The sequence below is a fragment of the Corvus moneduloides genome, chromosome 3, assembly GCF_009650955.1.
Source record: "Corvus moneduloides isolate bCorMon1 chromosome 3, bCorMon1.pri, whole genome shotgun sequence".
In the NCBI taxonomy this organism is placed as follows: Eukaryota; Metazoa; Chordata; class Aves; order Passeriformes; family Corvidae; genus Corvus; species Corvus moneduloides.
Genome location: NC_045478.1, coordinates 91,547,406 through 91,567,629, shown reverse-complemented (window position 1 = coordinate 91,567,629; position 20,224 = coordinate 91,547,406). Strand labels below are relative to the sequence as shown.

The 20,224-nt window shown below is 35.4% G+C and overlaps 1 protein-coding gene across 6 annotated transcripts in view; it reads left to right on the top strand.

Moving 5' to 3' along the window:
• KIF6 (kinesin family member 6) overlaps positions 1-20,224 on the top strand; it is a 158,193-nt gene that overhangs the window by 56,094 nt on the left and 81,875 nt on the right. For all 6 annotated transcript variants that reach the window (XM_032102745.1, XM_032102744.1, XM_032102742.1 and 3 more), the window contains 3 exons: positions 9,014-9,119; positions 9,991-10,129; positions 12,161-12,373. In XM_032102745.1, coding sequence (XP_031958636.1) covers positions 9,014-9,119; positions 9,991-10,129; positions 12,161-12,373 — 458 coding nt within the window. The remainder of the gene's footprint in view (positions 1-9,013; positions 9,120-9,990; positions 10,130-12,160; positions 12,374-20,224) is intronic.

Sequence of the window (20,224 nt, the reverse complement as noted above, 5' to 3'; positions counted from 1 at the left end):
GATAAACTAAAGGTTAGTTTTCTCTTGCTACTTTTGGATATACTCCAGTGATTAGAACATAACTGTTGTTATGGCCACAAGTATTAGCTGGCAGTGAATAACATTCCTTTATGTATGCGCTTTTGGGTTGTTTTTATAAAGTGCTGTTGAAGAAGGAAATTGTCTACTCAGCAAGCTACTTGACATGTTTCTTCTCTGAAAAAAAAAATTGCGTGTGTAGAATTACAGGCAGTAGGCACCTTTTTCCCTCATAAGCCTGTCTTGATCTTTTTATTGTCTTTATCGGTCCAAATCACCCCTTTTCTTACTGATACAAAGATTTAGAGCTGTGTGCATTTCATCATTGAAATATGATTAATGATTTTCGACTGTGTAGAAACTCTTCCTACATCTGCTTGCCACATGGTAGCCATCTAATTCAGAAGAATCTCCTGTAGTATGTAGTTGTTATAGCACTGTATAGCTATCTTTTAAAAGGTAAAAATCTTCCAGACTGTAGAAATGCAAGACACTCAAAGACTTACTGCTCTTACTACACTGCTCTAAGACTGCACCAAATCAATGCAGACTATACCAGGGCTATGATAGTAACACTATTCTATGAAATATCTACTGAAGGGATTGCACAAAGGCTTATGTAACTGCTTCCACTATTCAGTTACCTTAATTATTATTATTTCACCCAGGAGTTAGCACACGTTTTTTAAATGACAAGTTAAGCTGTTATTTCTGGATACAGAATACAGCATTATTCTCTATATATGTCAGTTATGCTGTCATGTGCACTACCTGTCAGTCAGTAATGTATAACAGATCATCTCAGGGCAATATGGATCTGTTCTGTGTACTTTTATCTTCTGTCATTTGATTGGCAACAATGCCTGGAAATACCTTCCTCTTTTCCCCTTATCTTCCATAACATTATTCATAAAATCCACTACTTTGAATCTCCATGGTCTTCCCATACTGATGCACACTTGAAGCTAACTTAGCTTCAAGTTAGATGTCCTTATATGTAATACTCTCTCTTCTTCAACTATCACTCATTTTTAGATCAGTGGATTCCTAAAATTTGTAGAGATACGGAGTTCCTATTTAAACAATATAGACATTGTTAAACTTAATTTGCAGAATTAATATATTTATTAAAAATTGATATCAATTATGTTACCAATAGGAAAACTATTGTAAAGTCAAGGTAAACAAACTCCTTTAATTAAAACAACCTCTCTGATTACCACAAGGGCTTCATTAGCTGGCTTGTTAGCAGCCTACTTTTCATAAACTTGGATTTTTGCTTGTGAGAGAGTTCACAGCTGACACACAAAATTAATTGTTATTTAAGTGAACTTAATTTTGATACATAACATACAGTGTCAGTGATCAGGGGTTAAAAGGCAAGTTCTCTCAGAAATGAATCATGGCACATAAAGCAAGGTCAAAACAAGTCCTTCCAAATCTGCGTTTTGAGACTGTGCATCCTGCAAACTATTGAGAACTCCAGACTTTAAAAACATACTCTCAGTTGGCTGGGAGTGCTTTTCTGATGCATTTCAGCTGTGTAATTTGCATCCTGGTTCATCCAAACAAATGACTGATTCAGAAGCAGATTTTTAAAAAACTGTAGGTGGGTGTTATTTAATGAATGGGTAAAAGTGAAGTAGCACAGTGCTCATTTAATCATTCTGCAGTTTTGCTATCAGAAAAATTGCACAGAATCTGAAGTAATGCGGATAGGGAAGTTTTGTGATGTATGTGTGGTCTAAACAGTAAGCAGTCTTCATTAAGGAAGAATTTCTGAAGGGTGGAAAGTAACAGAAGAGAAATAAAGTTGATAATGTAAAACCCATCTCTAAGCTGCAGTACAGTGTGTGTTTACATTATTTGTAAAAAAAAAAAAGATATAAAGAGGGAAAGGCTAAACCAAGAACTTGGGCCTGATTTACAGTCACTAATGAAAGAGCACTGTTAGTTTAACACATTTCCATCCCAACTGTTTATGACTGATCTACTGTGAGTTTTCTTCCAAGCATCAGCCTAAGGACTTGTGCTTGACACAGCTTGTGGTTTCACATTCTGGTATCATGATTCAAACTTGCCTGGATCAGCACTCTATTACCTTTCTTTTTGTACTAAGTTAGTATGTAAAAGGCCACTATCAAAATTAGTTTTAAATTAATCTTGTCTATTAATCTTGACTATTAAGTCACTTAATAGTCTTCTCTTCATATTGACTTAAAAACTTTTCTGTCTGTGTGTAATATTTCGCTCCTTTTTTTGTTTGTTGCTTTGTCTTTTTTTTTTCTTATGAGCATTGGGAGAGAAAGCCCCATTCTTTGTTTACTGCTGTTTTTCACGGAAAATGGGTCTTTGTTTAATACTTTCTTATTCTTGCTCCTTTAGAGAATTTCTATTGGGAAAACTATTTTTTCTGATACAGCAGGGTTCTGGCAATAGGCTTCAGCACACCCTTGCTCTTATTAGTGTGAGTTAGCCCTGCTGTTCTCAGGGCAGAACCTTGCAGTACTAAAAGAATGGAAATTTATGAAAAATTGCCTTTGGCGGCTTCATCTACTTTAATAACATTAAACAATGTGGCAGCTGGTGTGGGGTCTGTAGCTCAGACCCAGGAAGCCGTGACCGGTCGGGGGGGATGGTCCCACGAGGAACCATCTTCCAGGGGCTGTGCAGCGTTCCCTCAGCTGCTGGAGTGCCTTTGCAGAGAGGCTAACAGCTCTTTGGTGATTTTCAGCTAGTGATTTCAGCTCTTGCTCTGCGAGGCAATCTCCAGGCCAGACCAGGAGAGACGAGAGGGCCGTGTGGCATTCCCACATAGATGACTTTATTGTCCTGCACCTGCGAAAGGCGGCCAGTGACAGGCTTGCTCTACCGACTGAGATATCCAGGCTTCTTTTATGGGGATACAAAGGTGGGTGTGAGAGGCCAATGGGTTACAAAGCCAAATGGGTTACAAAAAGCCAAAGGATCTACATAGGGTCTCCCAGAGGATCATGGTTCTGTGTCCTCTGTCGCCGTAACTGAACAGTGCTGCCTTTTCCAAGGGGATTCTGCTGGGAGGTTGTGCAATCTCTTTATCAGCAGGCTTCCCTCCAGGGCAGGGGCTGGGCATATCCCACAAAGCCATATTTAATGCTCTATACTTTACCTTACAAAATACAAGAGAAGAGGGAAAAAAAAAGGGAACCAGTTTGGATCTCCATGAGTTATAAGAGACATCTTCATATGACACTGATTTTCCTGTCGTGTGACATTAACTGTGTTCATCCATGCTCAGTTTTGATTAGCACAAATTCTGCATGCAAACATTATTGAGAGCCTTACTAAGCTAAAACTAAAGAAAGCAACAGCTGGTTTGCTAATGTTACTAACTACAACAAACAAAAGATTATTAGTTTAATATTTGTTTCTACACAAAAATAGAGCTTTTAGGATTTCCAAAATATACTTTTAGGTTTGGGGGTTTTTTTAATGTTAGTTTAATATTTCAGTGCAAGTATCTTGTGCCTAGGTACTTCTATTTCAGGTTAATGGAGCCTTTTCTGATGTAACTCCCCAGTATAACAAAATTCCCTCAAATTTAAAGAAATTAAATTGACCATCTTATGTTAGAAGAATACGAAATTCTGAAATACATATACATACTGCATATTTCCACTGAGCAGTTAAGTGTGACAAGTAGCAATTCAGTAATTTTCAATTCAGTGCTTGTACCTAGTTCAATAATTAGGTTTCCACTGAATTTCAGTTAATTAATCAGCTTCCCATCATGGCTTTTTTCCATCAAGTTGACTTTAAAAACAGAGCAGTGTGAATTCTTAGAGCTAAGTATATTTTTATAAGGATCTCTCCAGTGTGAAATAAAATTCCTGGTGTTGATCTTCAGATGCTAGTACAGAGATCATCTCTTCATCCAGTTTTCTGCTCCAGTGAATGGCAGGTATTTGTTACTTGGTTTTTGGTGTCATTTCATTACAAGGTCTTTGGCTTGATTATCTTGAATTTTAATTTTAGTAGGGGATTATTCTTTTTGCTACCAATTTATATGTTGCAAAGCTCATTTTGTACATTAATACAGAGAAATAGAATGTCAAAACAGGAATTTATTTCTTCAGCAGTCCATCTCTTTTATAACAAGGTCCAGCATTGCTGTAATGCTAGTCTTCATAAGATAGTCAAGAAAGGAAAACAAAATATCATACTATAAGGAGCAGAGTTCACATATATTCAATATTATGGAAAGTGGTTTAGTGTGTTTGTTAGTTGGCTTTTTTTTTTCTTCTTAATTCTAACTGGTTTTCATTATATGCTTGAACCAAAGCATTTGGGCTTTTTTCCTTCCCTCTGGTTTATGAGTTACCTTGGCACTCTCAGTCATGTTGTAGAACCTATGTATATGATTTTTCTAAATTATTTTCCCATTGATTTTGGCAATATGTGCCATGGGGAAATTAAGGTTCAGCCTGGGTTGCTTTGGGAGAAGAAAAGCTCATTAACATACTTAGAAAATTTTCATATATATTTTTCAGGTATAAATTCTGTGCCAAGCATGTTCTTTCCTTTAGCAAGTTCATTAACAAAATGCCCTTGTTTGAGCAGCTTTATTTCCTAATTTCTGTTTTGAGAGGATGTGAAAATGCTGGCCATTGTCCTTGGCATAATAGCATAAGTAAATATAAGGATTGTTTGCTCAGGTGTTTTTGAAAGAAACTCTATTCTCAACTCTTAGACAAAATAGGACATACTGACAGACTAAGAGAGGTCTAGGTGTATGGTCTCAGGGCTGAGCCACGATAGCTGACTAAAAATACTTTTATTTCCTATGTCTTTTTGTTGTTTTACTATGACTGAGTTGAAAGAAGGTCCTTTAGAAAGAGAACACTTTTATTTTACCTCATGATTTCATATTACCTTTATTCTGATACATACCCATGCCTCTGCATTGGCCAGTAAAGCAAGATTTGCTAGAAAGTTCTCTGGATTTCTTGTTCTCTGTGAGTTTCTTGCCCTTCTTAAACACCTAGACCCTACCTTGTTCAGTGTTGGGGTGTTTAATGTGTTTTTCTGGTTCAGTTCTTGCTGACATATATTCTTGCAAAAGTCTTTTGTTTGAGGAAAGCTGTTTGATGCGCATTCTCCTTGTAGAGAGCTAAGGATCAAACGTAGGTGGCTATATCAGAAGATGCTATTATTGCTGAGGAGAATGGTATTATCCATCTCTCGAAAGTTACAGAATAAAAAACAAAAGCTATTTTGGTTCTCCTTTATTTCCAAAAACGTTTTTCTCACTGTCTCTCTATTGGAGGATGACTACAGCCTGTGCATGGTTTTGACTACAAAGAATGTGTTGGACTTGTAACTGTAGGTGCCCTATATGAATTTCATAAATTTTTTAGAGCCCTATTTTATGTAATTCTGTGCTCTAGTTTTCATATATTCCATCTATTTAATTTTATTTTTATGGATGTATTTAGAGATAAATAATAAACTGATTTAGTCAGGAATATGAGAAGTAAAAGGATATTCATCTTGTAAGTTTTATTGTCATTTGTTTTTGTGCCACCTAGCAAACAGATATACCTTGTCTAATATATGTTAGGAAAAAGTAAATGTACAGTCAGTATTCTTTTTTTATGCTTATTCTCATCTGTGGTTTTTTTCCCTTGCCCTGTGATTCTTCATTGTCTCCTTGATTAATCTTGTGAATGTTTCTGGAAATGAAGTAGCACTGTTGTCTTTTTTTCAATTTGTAAAACTGAAGATCTTGTTACTGTACAAATTCTTATGTTGTTTTGACAGTTTTTGAGCTGCTAAATAACTTAAACAAAAGATGGTTCAGTTTAATAAGATATACTCATTGAGAAGAGAATCTTCAAGTTGCCTCTGTATCGTATGGTTTATTTTGTACCTTTGTTTAGTGCTTCAATATTCTGGAAGAACTCCCAGAATATCCAGCATGTTGGCAGACTGTGTGTTTATTTTAGAAAGAGTTCTGGTGTATTTTACATGGAAACCTAAAAGAATGAGGGAGGCAGTGATTTCTTTTGCTGTTATTCATGGGGATTTGCATGGCTGGTTTTGTTTTTTAATTTATTTTTCTTTTTGTTTTATCCGTAGCATTTAGACTCGGATGGTCTGTTCCTTTTCTTGTTCTCATTCTTAACAATGAAATATTGAAAATTTATCTAAAAATACACTGACAATGTAGTGTTTCCTACAACTGGGAAAGAGGCTGAATTGGTTTATAACTTCAGATTTACATTGTGCTATTTCAGACTTGACTTGGTGCTCAGATCTCTTTTCGCTTCTATATACTACTTGGAAATCAAAAAATGAATTGGACTGTTGTGTTTTTTCAAGAATTCAAAACACATTAAAGGTAATGTAAGAGAGAGGAAATAGCATCCTATATCTATAACTACAGCTTGTCTAATTTGGTATACTTAACAAATGAACCTTGATTCTTGACTGGAAAATAATAATTTCAAAAAATAGAGCATTATGTTTCAGGAATTATATATTCTTTATCTTTCTCTTAAAATATTTTCAGATTATGGTAATGGTAATTGTGCAAGTTAGTGCAATTTTTTTTATTGATTCCCATAGCCTAAATCTGTTGTAATCTGAGTATGGGTAAATCCCTGGCAACCAGATAATCTTTGAAAGGTTAAAACATCTCCTTCATAATTTCTATTTCAAGATCAAAGGCCCATTTTTATAGATGACTTCTTATAGTCAGTCTAGACAATCTAATTATCAAAAAATATTTTTTACTTGTTTCCTCTTTCTTACTGAAACCAATAAGGTACTTAAGATAGTGACAAATACTGACTTATTCTGTGTCTGTGTAATCACAGACATTTTCTCATTATTAGCATAAATGCCTTTCTTTTCCCAGTGCTTACACAAATGCCTACCTCCATGGATGAAGGACTAATTCTCCTGCCCTTTGTGCTTAGTGTGTCTGCAGAGAGCATGAGTAACTTTGTACTATTGGCTTCTGTTCTGTTGTACTCTTAATGTAGTAAAAAGTCATGCAGCAATAAGTAAAATTTTGGTTTCTTTTACTGAGTAAATTTTGTGGTCTCTTAAGCTGAGAAGCAAGTCACTTCCAGTAATTCTTCTGTTGCTAATATTTCTCTTTAAATATCCTCTCCTTCAAGCTCTCCACGTGTACAGGTCACGTTGACTTCAGGGAGTGTCCTACAATTTCAGAAGTTGTGAATTTTGGACGTTCAGTGAGTGGAATAGACAACATATATGGCTCTAGTTATTTAACTGAAACAAAGAAAATGAGAAAGCAAAGTTTGTCTGAAACTGACCCTCTTGTTTCCTTTTTCTTCTGTTTTGAGTATTGGCACTTTCCTATCTCTAGAGGAGATAAATACCAAAACTTTCTGTTATGTTTTCCAATTTTCATTCCAGTCTTGCAGCTACTGATTTTCAGATATTTATGTCCTGAAAATAATGATTTTTTTTTAATGATTGTTGTGTATCTCATTTTTTCACTCTCCAGCAGGGATTTCCTATTACTGTAATGTGAGGAATTTCAGTAAGAGAAATCTTCAGAAGCAGAGAAACACCAGAAAACATACTCAAGGGTGAACTTTGGATGCTGTGATATTATAATGCCTAAAATTTTTGTATGTGGTTACAGAAAAGTGATTCCAATAATAAAATGGCAACAAGATTCCCAGTCCTGTAACTGAAGAGGATAAATGGCTATGAAGTTACATTCAGAAGGCTTGCATATTAAGTGGGGAGCTGAACAAAAATAGTCCAAAAGAAACACTAGGCGCAGAGATGAGCTCTTGCCCTTCTTGGCAGCTGGGCACTTGATGCAGCTACCTTAGATACCCTGGCTCAGGCTCAGAACTTAAGTTCATCTTCTGAGGATGATAACCTAAATAAACATTTAAATGATAAAACTATGCTTTACAGGGCATATGCCTGTCATTGTTGCTCACCATTTGCCTACTAAATAATTGAAACAGCATTTTTCAGGAACTAGGAAGCCATAAATCTAAACCCAGTTGATGGAGTTTGGATTTGCACTTGCAGTTTTCCAGAAATGTGCTTTAGTAAGTGGGTTAAGGGTCTAGTTTGGGCTTAGAAATCCTCTTTCCTTTGTTTTGAGAATTAGCTGCTATACATCCTGAAATATGAGACCTGGAAAGAGGGTGACAGCATGCAAAAGGAAGTCTGACTCTATAGATGTGATAACCAGCCTAGAACATGCTATATTATGCCTATGTAGGTTTCCAGTCTGATAATTTTAACTTGGTTTTGCAAAATAAAGAAGGTGCTTCTCTGTGCCAGATTGTCTTATGAAGACCAAATTACGGAAATAATTGTTTCTCCCTGAGGAAGATTTTGTTAGTTGTTTGTAAAGAACACGTTGCAAGAGAATAAAATGCTAACTACATTTCATTAGTCGGAGGAAGAGCAGTAGGTCCTTGAGAAATGTATAAATATCTGCATTAAAAGATAGTATGCCTTGCTTGGTGATTGGAGCAGGTAATTTATGCATGAAAGCTATGCTATCTGCTGACTATTGTAATAGAAAAAGTAGACTTTTCTTTTGCACAAATAGTCGTATATAGTAACAAACCCTATGCCCAAAACCTCTTAAAATCTTGTCTTCTGAGACAGCAGGTTTTAAGTCTTTTCAATTAAGAGATAGCAGAAGAGCAAAAGTTTATACAATAAATGAGAAAAAGAAAATATTCCTTCTTAGATGCTTTTAGTTCTAGAACTGTTCCTTAGCGTGTGCCAGTCTGTTCAGATTTGCAGTTGTAGAATCTTCAGTATCAAATGCAGCTTTCATTAATCAGAACAAAAGTACATTTCAAATGCTTGGACCTGGAAGAAAAATAGCCTGCTAATATCAGGCAGCTTGGTACATTTTGTATTGCATTTGATGCGCCATTTTGCAGAGTTGTCTGCTTGTTTGTGATATTTTTTTCTTCCCTTAAAAAACGCTATGTATTTCCAGGTTGGATGAGTTAATTGAAACATTTCTCGAAGATAATGATCCTGGTAGCTCTCTGGATGTTGGTGCTGACATGCGCAAGATCAAGTATTGCTTTGCTCACATGAAGGTATTTTTTTTAAACAGAGATGAAAGCGTAGCTGGCACTCTGAAAATAGCTTGGAGATATTCATGGTTGAAAAGTGTTAGAAGAAATGAAATGCAGTGGAGAGGTACTGGAAAAGTAATTGAAAAACAATTGAACTTTAAAGTGCGTGGAGGAGTCACGGAAAACTTAAATTTATCTGGAAAAATTCAGCAGCATTTTATAGAAACATCAGCAAGGATCCCAGCATGCAGTAAATTGCAAGAGAGCACTGGGAGCTACTGGAATCAACAAGACAAGTTATTTGTATATGGATAGATATTCCCATCTGTATTTCCAGCATTACTGAGGCTTTATTTTGGACAAACTGTGTTGAAAGTGGTAAAAATATAGATTAAGAACAGTATATCCCTTTATGTGTTACACTAATTCTTCTGAAGGTGTTGCAAGCCCTTCTGAATCATTGAGCGAAAAAGATACACTTGATAATTGTGAAATTAATGGGGAGAACAATAGAAGATAATACTTTTCTGTATTTTGGGATATAGATTTTCCAAAATAATAGTGTATACATCCCTGGTCCTAATTTATTGTCCTTAAGTAATTAGTTTTTAATTATACTTTTAATACTGAAAATCCTTTGATGCTAGAGAACACTGGAATTTATGTGTAGAAAGAGTAAAATAAACTGTACCCTTGCAAGTGAAGATAAAAAAATACAATTTATTTCATACTTGACACAATGGATATAATGTGACAATCAACTGTGGCATGATTTTTTTTCTGTCAAGGGTCTAGAAAGGTCTTACCTTTCTTACTATAGCTAGACTCTCAGAATAGAATATAGAGATGGAGGCAAAGTTAAAGGGGTGTGGTTTTTTGTTTCTCCTAATAGCGAATAATGAATCGTCCAATGACTTCTGGAAAAAAACTGCTCTCACAAGACACCTCTGAAGAAAAAAACAGTAACAAAGAAGCAGAAGAAGAACTGGAAAAATTGAAAGGACTTCTGCAACAAAGAGACAATGAAATCAGTATCCTTTTTGAGGGAAAAAGTATTGTTTGGGTTTGAGATGATCTGACTTACAGCCATTTTTCTTTGTGTGAGAGAGTCTGTACTGTGTTAAAGCAAATACTCAATTCCCAGCTTTTATGTGACAGGAATTCTGCTTTGCACCTGCTTCTCTTTCAGTTTTTACCCAAATCAGAACCCTGGATCCAAGCAACACTTAGGTTTAGAATGGTCTGGCCAGTAGCCAATTACTGTGGATTAGGCCACACCTAAAACATTCACCTCAAGCAAATTAAGCTACTTTTTAGAGGGGGAAACTCCGATGCTGTATAAAGACCAATCTATTACCTTAAAAAGAATAGAATTTCCTGTATGTGTTATTTTTAGCCAAATGAAGTGTTGCTTTGGGGACTGCTGGGCTATTTGCCCTTAGAACAAATACAAAACTTGCACGTTTTACACTTAAATTTGAAGCTTTTTGCACATAAGAATGCTAAACTGCTCAGATGTGCTTTGTCCATTTCACTGCCTCACAGGAAACACGAGTAGCTGCACTGCAGCGCAATGGGTGGGAGATATTTTTAGCAGGTTGACAGATGTGTGGGCAAACCGCAGCCACTGTGACCCCAGCTTTGTGGCTACTCAGTGAGGAATGTTTGTAATACAGCAGAGAAATGAAAATGTGGGGTTGTTGAATGTAAAGGTAACGGGTTCTTTCGCAGTTATTAGTAAAGAGCAAACTCGGTTTCATTCTTTGTGCTTAAGAATTCCAGCTCAATTTTAGGTGTCAAATGAGAATGGCATTTTTCTCTGGGGTGTAGCATGTTACCCGTCTGAACTGAGGTGGCAGGAGAGCTTTCCTATTTCAGTTCTGTCACAGATGATAAGATTTTGTTTTTCCAAGGTGCAGTTTCAAATAAATTTAGCTAAAACACTGACTCATTCCTTTCAAAAAATTCTTCAGTTTTTTAATGTGAATTTTAATATCTGAATTCCCAGAAACACTTCCTCCTAAATAAATTTTTTCATTAGTATGAGAAAAAAACCAAAATATCTCTATCAAATCCACTTGTGCTCAACAGATTTATACAGCTTTGCTCACAGAAATAAAACGAGGAAACTTGTGTAAATCCATGTAAGAATTAAATAGAAAGAATATAGGAATTTAGACTTTGAAGACAAGACTGATTTAGGGAGTCTGCAGTGGCTAAGTGACAGTACATCATCACTGGAAAATTAATAAGATGTCTAATGTGATGAAGTGGTGGGAAGTATGGAAGGTGTTGAATAAACTATGAGTTCCTTCTTGCCTACAGTAGCTAGAAGCTATCATAAAACCTGAATTGGAAAGTGTTTTGTTATTATTACCTAGTCCAGTTAATAATATTCCCCAAACACTACTTAGATTTTCTGCTGTTCATTTAGAAGATTAATTAGGATTAAAAAGAATAGCATATAAAAAAACATATCACAGGGACTTCAGCGTTCATGATTGAATGCATGCAGGATTTCCACTATACTTCTTCCATAAGCTCTTAGGCAAAATGTATTTACATCTAATACACTTCCAGTAAATTCAGTGTTATTGCAAGAAATTTCCTAAAGACTTTTTTTGCATTTTAGTAAACCTTATTGTGAAAAGCTTACAGATGAAATATACTTGCAAGGTTACCTGTAAGTTAAGAGCTTTTTCTTTTGTTTGGAAGTCTTGTTTATTGCAGAATTTAAAAAATAAAAAGAGTCTACCATGATAGCAACGAGATCCTGTTTGTCTGTAAATGCTTTTATCAGGAGTTGATTGAATGGGATCAGCAATTGGGGTCAATGTGTGACTTGGTTATTGTTTTAGTAAGAATTAATCTGCTGTTTGGAAAAACTGAGGTGGATGAAAATAATTGCAAAGAATGTGTCCAACTTTAAGTTCACATTCGTACATATGCTTCCATAATGTGAATTGTTCCACTTTGAAAAAAAAAAAAATACTTATGGATAAACAATGATGATTGTTGCTTTAAAAAAAAAAAAGTAATTATTTCCTTAATATATCTTGCAGATATTCTGGTAACTATGCTAAAAAAAGAAAAAAAGAAAGCACTAGATGCTCTTTCCCAGCTTAATGCCACCTCTGCTGGTTCTACAGTCTTGGAGCAGTCTCCTTCTATGAGCCTGGAAGAAAGTCAGAGTCCATCTAGATGTTTTAGTCTGAAAGAGGCAAAAGATTTCAGCTCTTCCGTTCCCAGACCACCTTTTCTTTCCAGAGAAACAGGTTAGTGCAATTAATTAAGTGAGCAGTTATTGGATTATTGCAATATGATTTACAACATATCATTCAAATGTGAACCAAAACAAGGAAGCTTTGTTTTCAGTATCAGTCATATTGTTCTAATTCTGTATCTACAAATGTAGGGTTTTAAATTTAAATCCCCCTAAAGGTGCTGATGTCTTTTACAAACTTATGTGCATATCTCTTGAACAGCCCTGTGGAACCATAGTATAACTTCAGTTGCAAGCCCTTGATTCTTTGAGTAAATTTGCAGAAAAAAATGGGGCTTTGAGCATAATTCACTTAAAAATATTAGGAAATTATTTTCCCTTGGAAGATCCATTTCCATTTATCCATATAAATGATACTACAGGATTTAAATTCATGTTTAAATCATTGTAGAAGCAACTCAAACGATGGAAATAATATTGACCACTTAGCATGGATTACATAAGTAGGGCAGTTTTTAGAGTGGTTATTTGAAAAGGGTTGACTGTTGAGCATTGAAATTTTCTTTCCTTACATCATTTAAGCTGGTTATTTATGATAATAAGTAACAATATTCTTGCAAGTTGTTCATTTCAAAGTCCACATTAAAAAACTTCCAGTAACTGTAGACAGATTTTTCTTGCATGGTTTCATGTTTTCTTCATTTTCTAGTTGAATTGTTCAAATAAAAAGATTTTTTGGTGTCGGTAGGTTCTAGAAGTGCTTATGTTTTTGTTGATAAAGAACATACCTCATCCTAGATTATCACATATAATTATTACATATTAATGATTATATTTCTGTATACTTTTTCTGCATTTGGCGGGGGGTAGCTGAAAGAAAAGAGAGTTTTCAGCTTGAAACTCAGACATGGCAGGTGGCAAGTAGAAACTTAGGTTTTGTTAGAGTACCAGTGGGAATGGAGTTCTTAACCTATTTAAGGTTGCCAACTATCCTCTAAAATTGCATTGTAATCGAACTAGTCAATTGTCACACTTGTTATTTTGTTTCAGTTGCTCAGCTACTGAGGAATTCCCTTTGCCTTCTACTTTCCCAATTTACCATGCTTCTTCTCATTTTATAGGAACAATTTATTGGATTTGGTGTCACAATAGTATTAACTAAATGTAATCATGTCCTTCTAACACAAAGCTTTTCATTACCTCAGAAATATGCTAGCAAATAATAGTTTTATTTTATCAACAAATGACTAGTATAATTGCATATTTTTTATAGTGACACTTCAGTCTTTAAAAAAACCCTCACATTAGCAAATTCTTTGTTTTGATCAATGCTTTCTCTTTTTGCGAACATTTGTGTAGGTATGTTCATATGAGTTTTCTCTGAACATAAAGTAGGAACCAGCATGTCAGCTCAAGTTGTCTGGATTGTGGAACCTTACCTCCTGCACTCTGCAGTGGCAAGGCCAGGCTGGATGGGGCCCTGAGCAACCTGGTCTAGTGGAAGGTGTCCCTGCCCATGGCCAGGGGTTTTGGAACTCAATCATCTTCAAGGTCCCTTCCAAACCAAACTATTTTGTGGTCCTTTGCTAAGTTTAGACAAGGCACCATTCCCACTCGAGCACAGATCCTCATTTTTCATCTATTGAAAGCCTGAAAATAATGTTCATCCTTATAAAATTATCTATTAATTTCAAAATCTATCTGAACTGTATACATATGCCTTTTGTCTATAGGCTTTAAGAATTCGCTAAAGACTGTGAAAGGGCTTGGGCCTGAGCCAAGGCCAAACTCCCAGGTAGAAGCTTTAGTGTAATATTAAAGCTATTCTTCATCACTTAAACACTTTGCATACTTTACATTATTTATGAAAATTTCAATTTACGGCACAAAGACTGTGATATGTTAAGTTTTTTAACAATCTAGCTTGCTTTATTTGGTTGTGTACTCTCAAACCTGCCATCAGCCTGATTTAATTCAATATAACACGGTATTTCTAGTGTCTCTGATGTGTTTTCCATTTTCCTATCTCATTTCCTTATCCTGGAAACAATTAAATTAGGAAATCAACAGAAGGTATAGGAAAAAAAATTAGTTTAATGAAATAGTTGTTGGAAAGTCTGTCTAATAATTTGGTAAAAAACAAACAAATAATTAATTTTATTTAGAACCTTTCATTTATTTTGCAGTTGATTTATTGTGTAGCTTTAACATTTGCTTGCCCAGAAACAGATCTTTATCACTCTGTGATTAGATAGAATAATATTCTTACCATGTTTTTCCACATGATCTAGGACCATATGCATGTTGAAAGATGTGTGTAATCATGTTTCTTGTCTATCCTATCCAGACACTGCTTAAGTAGGAGAAATGCAGTCATACTCTTTCACTGATGAGCTTAATGTAATAATCTGTGATAACAGGAAATATGTCTTGATCTCATCACAGCAGTAAAACAATTCCTGGTCCAAATTTGACCCACAGCAGGCTGACTTTGATGGTGAATGAGTAGTGGCTTCTGCAATGGTACATGTTTGACAGGTACAGCTGTAATTTATCTTTTTTTCCGTCCATCCTACATTGGATGGTCATGGTTTTTTCAGAAGAAACTGAGTGAACATAATATATCTTCAAAGGTTTGACATATGGTAGTATTTACCTTCCTGTACATTCTGCCTTTTCCCCACCATGTGTCTGCCTGAAACTCTAAACAGAAGCCTTTAATGGCAGTACAGACTCAAGGAGTGACAAGGCCTAACACCCAGATTTGATTTCTGAGTAGATTTTTGGGCACCATTCTATAATATTTTCGACTGCTAATACTAAGTTGTAAAGAGTTTACTCCATAGAGTCATAGCATGTTTTGGGTTGTGTAAGGATCCTTAAGAATCATCTAGTTTCAAACCCCCTGCCATGGACAGGAATGCCACTCACTAGACCACGTTGCTCAGGGCCCCATCCAAGCTGGCCATGAACATTTCCAGTGATGGGGCACCCACAACTTCTCTGGGCAACCTGTTCTGGTGCTTCACCACCCTCTGAGTAAAGAATTTCTTCCCAACGTCTATTCTAAACACAGCCTCTTTCAGTTTAAAACCATTTCCCTTTATCCTGTCACTATCTGTCTGTATAAAAATCCCTCTCCATCCTTTTTATAAGCTCCCTTTAGGTACTGGAAAGACACAATGAGATCTCCCGTGAGTCTTCTCTTCTCCATGCTGAGCAACCATAGCTCTCTGTCGGTGTCTGATACAATTTTAAAAGGTATTTTTTCTGAACAGATCTGTCTTTAGCTGCTTGTTTGAATATCATACTTGAAATAAAGTCACTAGTAAAATATTGTTGAACATGAGGTTTGAAACCAGTGGAAGACCTAACTAAGAATGACTGAAATTGCACTTGTGGATCATTGTTGTGTTTAGTATTGTGCTTTTTCAGTTTGTGTCAGAGTCTGGATTAGGATGTTCTTGATAGCTGCAGCAGAGGAAGATGCAAGTGCAGTGTCCTAGTAATGCCCTAGGTTTCTTTGCTGGTATTGGGTTATACAGCATTGAATTCTTCCGTTAAAAATGATGCCAGTTTACATGCTGTCAGATTTCTTTTTCTTGGATTCCAGAAGACTTCTTTTAGGAAGGAGTCGTAGGTAGGCAGGCTGCCTGAAAGCAGTGGAAGGCTGTCTGCTGCTGTCATTTTGGCAAGTCAGCTCCCATCTCTAGGGAGGTTTGATGGCGTAAGACAGGGACCTTAGAGTGAACAGACCAGAACTTGTTATCTTAGTCCAAGTGTTGTACCCTGAAAGGGGAAAACTTGCCTTTCAATACCCATCCTTCATCAGAGAGTTCTCTAAATTATAAATCCATAACTACATGAGAGGGAGGGAGCAAAATAGTCTAACATAGTAGATGCTGTTACTTATTGCATCATAGTATCTTTCATTAATCTGAAACAGACATAACTGGCTATGAATTTAAATTACAGGTCAGATGAACATTCCAGAAAATAAAAAGATAAGCTATTGGCATAATCACCTGAGCTTCACAACTGCTTCAACGATTTTACTTTTAATATAATCATTTAGTTCATCATAAAGCATCTACTGCAGCTTTAATTGTATTAATAATTCTTATCTGCTGGAGATATAAATGTAGAACTACATATAATCTTTCTTAGGAATTAAGTCAATATTAGTAATTTCAGGATAAATCAAAGAATGAATGAATCTAGCAAAACAAGAAAAAATCAGACTTCATCAGACAGTGGAGTGATAAACATTGTGTTGTATTTTACTTTTATTGCATTATATCACTCCTTCTGTACAAAGTCTTATTTTGAAATCAGTCTCAGACTGCTGCTTGCTTCTTAGGATAATTCTGTCTGCATAAAAGACGTATGATACCGTTTTTTCTCCTGCTGGATTTGTTTTTCTCCTGAAATATAAACAGTTTGGTTACCAGAAAATTATTGTGACATTTAAAGAATACAGTAAATCTTATTAAGAGCTTCAAATGGTTGTATGTGCTGATGGACTTGAGTGGGATTACTTTGCTCTCACAAAAGATTTTGTTAAAAATCAGGATCATATTTTGATCACTTTGAGCCATTTCTTTATCTTTCACTGAGAAGTTGTGAGGTTTTTTGAGAGTTTTGTGAAGAATTTACTCCTATGTATCCCATTCATGATTTAAGATCACTTCTTGACACTCTGCAAACACCTATATAAAAGAGCATTCCTTGCTGAAGAGCTGACAAGCTGACTTTAAAATGTAAGGTGAGAGATAGTTTCTATAAACAGATGATGCTTATGGATAGCATGAAAGTAGTGATGATAACACACATACTGCTCATTTCCGAAAGCTAAATATTTTTGTCTTGTATTAAGACTTTTCAAAATATTTATCTTGTCTGTTTTATATGTTTATATAATAATTTGGGGAAAATGCTTCCTCCTGTTGTTGAAGACCCACAGAAAGTTCCCTAAGGGAAAGGACTGACTGAGTTTTTCCATCAGAATCTCTTCTATGTCTTTCAGTTCAGAAAAAAAGGCAGGTCTCAAGTCTTCAGAAAAATTAAATGACGAGCAAACCTATATGTTTCTTGGAATATTTTCTGTGTCCAGTAGTGCTTTGGGAATCTGGGGGCAGAGTCTCGGCACTGTGCTCATGACAGAACTTTTGTTAACAAACAGATGTAGCCATTTTATTGCTATTTGGCCAGAAAAAGAGATCAGTGGTGCATTTAGGGCACTGTTCAGACTTACTCTTGATGTTTCTCATTAGTCAGAAAAGAAAGTTTGTTCTACATTTCTATTAAAGGTCCAGGAAAAAGTATATATTCCATTTGCTCTCCAGATGAATTTCTACCAGCTCTTAGTAACATGTAGTGCATATTTCATTGCTACTGTTAAATCTTTGTAACAACTATTTAAAACAAGATGTGTTGTTTTGCTAGTTTCTTAAGCATTAGATGTTTTCTATAATGTAGAATGATATTCGCTACAATATATTTTTCCTTATTGCCAAGTTTAAGGATCAAGCAGAAAGTGTCAGACTTCACTGCTTGATTTACATATTTTTAAAAGCCTCAAAATAAATTCAGCAAATATTAACAGTCAGCATAAGCTTTTGAACGATTTTATTGAGCTTTGCTTCTGATAATCTTAAAACAATTATATTCTGGTATTTCAAGTTACCAGATAAAACATGTATTGCTAAGGCTCCAATTTATGTCATAAATGTGAATGGAAGTCTATCTTCAGTGAGACATGTTTGTAGTGTGTAGTTGTGGAAATTTTTTACTTTGTCATGTGCTGTTATACATTTTGGTATCCCTGTTTGTCTTAACAATCACAGTTTTAGGCCCCTTTTTATCTTATTACATGAACAAAAAGTAAAAATTAAAACTCAGAGTAGTTTCTAAAACAGAATGACCATCTTTAAATGCACACTGATTGCAATAAATACCGAGTAGACTAACTCTGTGAGTTGTGGGAGACTCAACTAACTTCTGGGGCTTGCTCTTTTGTTTGTTTGGGGTTTTTTTTCAAAATCTATTCTTTTATCTGTACTGCTTCCGAGAGCTTTATTTTGTCAGAATCCACAGTGAGCCCACTGTGACTGTTGTTTGAGGACTTTGAACTGAACTCACTGAGATTAGTGAACAGCAAAAAAAGAGCTGTGTTAAGAAGTTCGAGACTCCAGAAACACCTCTGTAAGGAACAACAGATGACCATTCTTTGTGACAAAGAAATATAAATACATGTTGTAGGATTTAAAGTGAGCTCTTGCAATTGGTATTCAGTGATAAAACCCTGTGTGTTACAACTTTTGTCATCTTGACTAAGTATGTATAAATATGAACATAGGGTTATTTTTAGGAGATGAAGCCCAGATTTTCCTTTTTGAAGCTTGGTCCCCATTTGTAACTTCAAAGGCAAATTTTGTAACCTGTTGGGATTTAATGAGAGTGAGGAGCAGATCATTACAGTACTTTCACTAATTTTTCAGAGACACTGAAACTTACTTATATATTGAAAATGTTGTTATGTAAAACAACTTACTGCTTCCATCATCAGCTTTTTCTTTCTCCACATTTATTTGGTTTTACAAAACATTTCTGTTTTTTCTAAGATGCTCATCACGTTGTTTTTTCCACTTCTCAAGTGGGAATCTCTTCTGATGTGGAACGTATGTTTGGAAGCTTGCTAGAGATGCTTTTGGCAGTTTTTACTGCCTTGCTCTTGAGTCTGTTTAGATGGGGAAACTTTCCAGTATTTTTATGCTAGTTTACTGTTCTCTTATCCAGATTAGTCTGCTAAATGTAACTTAGTGTTCTTTGGAAGTTCTCTACTATTTCAAATCTTTTTGGCTTCCTGTTTCATTAGCCGTATTTTGGCTGTCTAAAATTGCTATTGGATCCTTCAAACTAACTCCTTAAAGTTGTTCTGGGGTTTTTTTGGTGGCTGAAGCTCTTCAACTCTTGATATTTTAGAGGTAAAATATGCTTCCAAAAGTTTTTGCGTACTTGAAGGTTGCTCAAATTCCTTTATATATTGACTGTCAGGTTTGGCAAATACCTCTGTAAAACTTCTTCTGTTGTTCTGAACATCAGTCCCGAGAGACTACAGTGCCTTTTAACAGAGCCACTACATGCACATTATGTATGCATACAGGTCATCAAAATAGTAGAAGGTTCTTCTATTAGCTTAAACTTCAGATATTTCTGTACAGATATTGCTAATTCTGCTAAATAATATAATAGTCTAGAGTTCTGTCTCTCTTTTTTTTTTGTATGTATTTAACCTAAAAATGCATTTTTTCATTCTGTTCCTAGCAGAAGCAGATATTTTTCTTGAGACTCTAGTCTCAGCATATTTGAATATAAAACCAAAGTAGGAATTATTGGAAATATCCCACAAATCCCTACTTTTTTTTTTCTGATACTTGCAATACATTTAAGCAGCTTAAGTTTCATACAAATGTTGCAGGCCAGTTTCATGCTTCTGGTCTTGTACAAATTTTCCGTTGAAGTTTTGTATGCCTGTTTGCCCATGACAATTGGCTCTTAAGTTTTGGATGCTTTTGTTGAAAAAATCATTGCACAGTTCACTTACCTCTGGTGCATCATCTTTTTGTCTCTTACAGTTTTAACTCTGAAATATCTATTTAGTAACTGTGCCTTTGTTTCATTAATTTTCAGCCCTGCTGTAAGTTCAGAAGGATACTTTTGAAAGAATAACATTATGTTTGCTGGTTATATTGTATTTAGGTTAATTTGAGAAAAATTAGACAATTATTGACATCTGTGTCAAAGCAAAGAATAACCCCATAAGTGGAAATGAGCTAACAGCTAGAGATACGGTGGTGACATTTGGTTTTCCACACTTATTCAGTAAGTTCAGTAGGTTTTA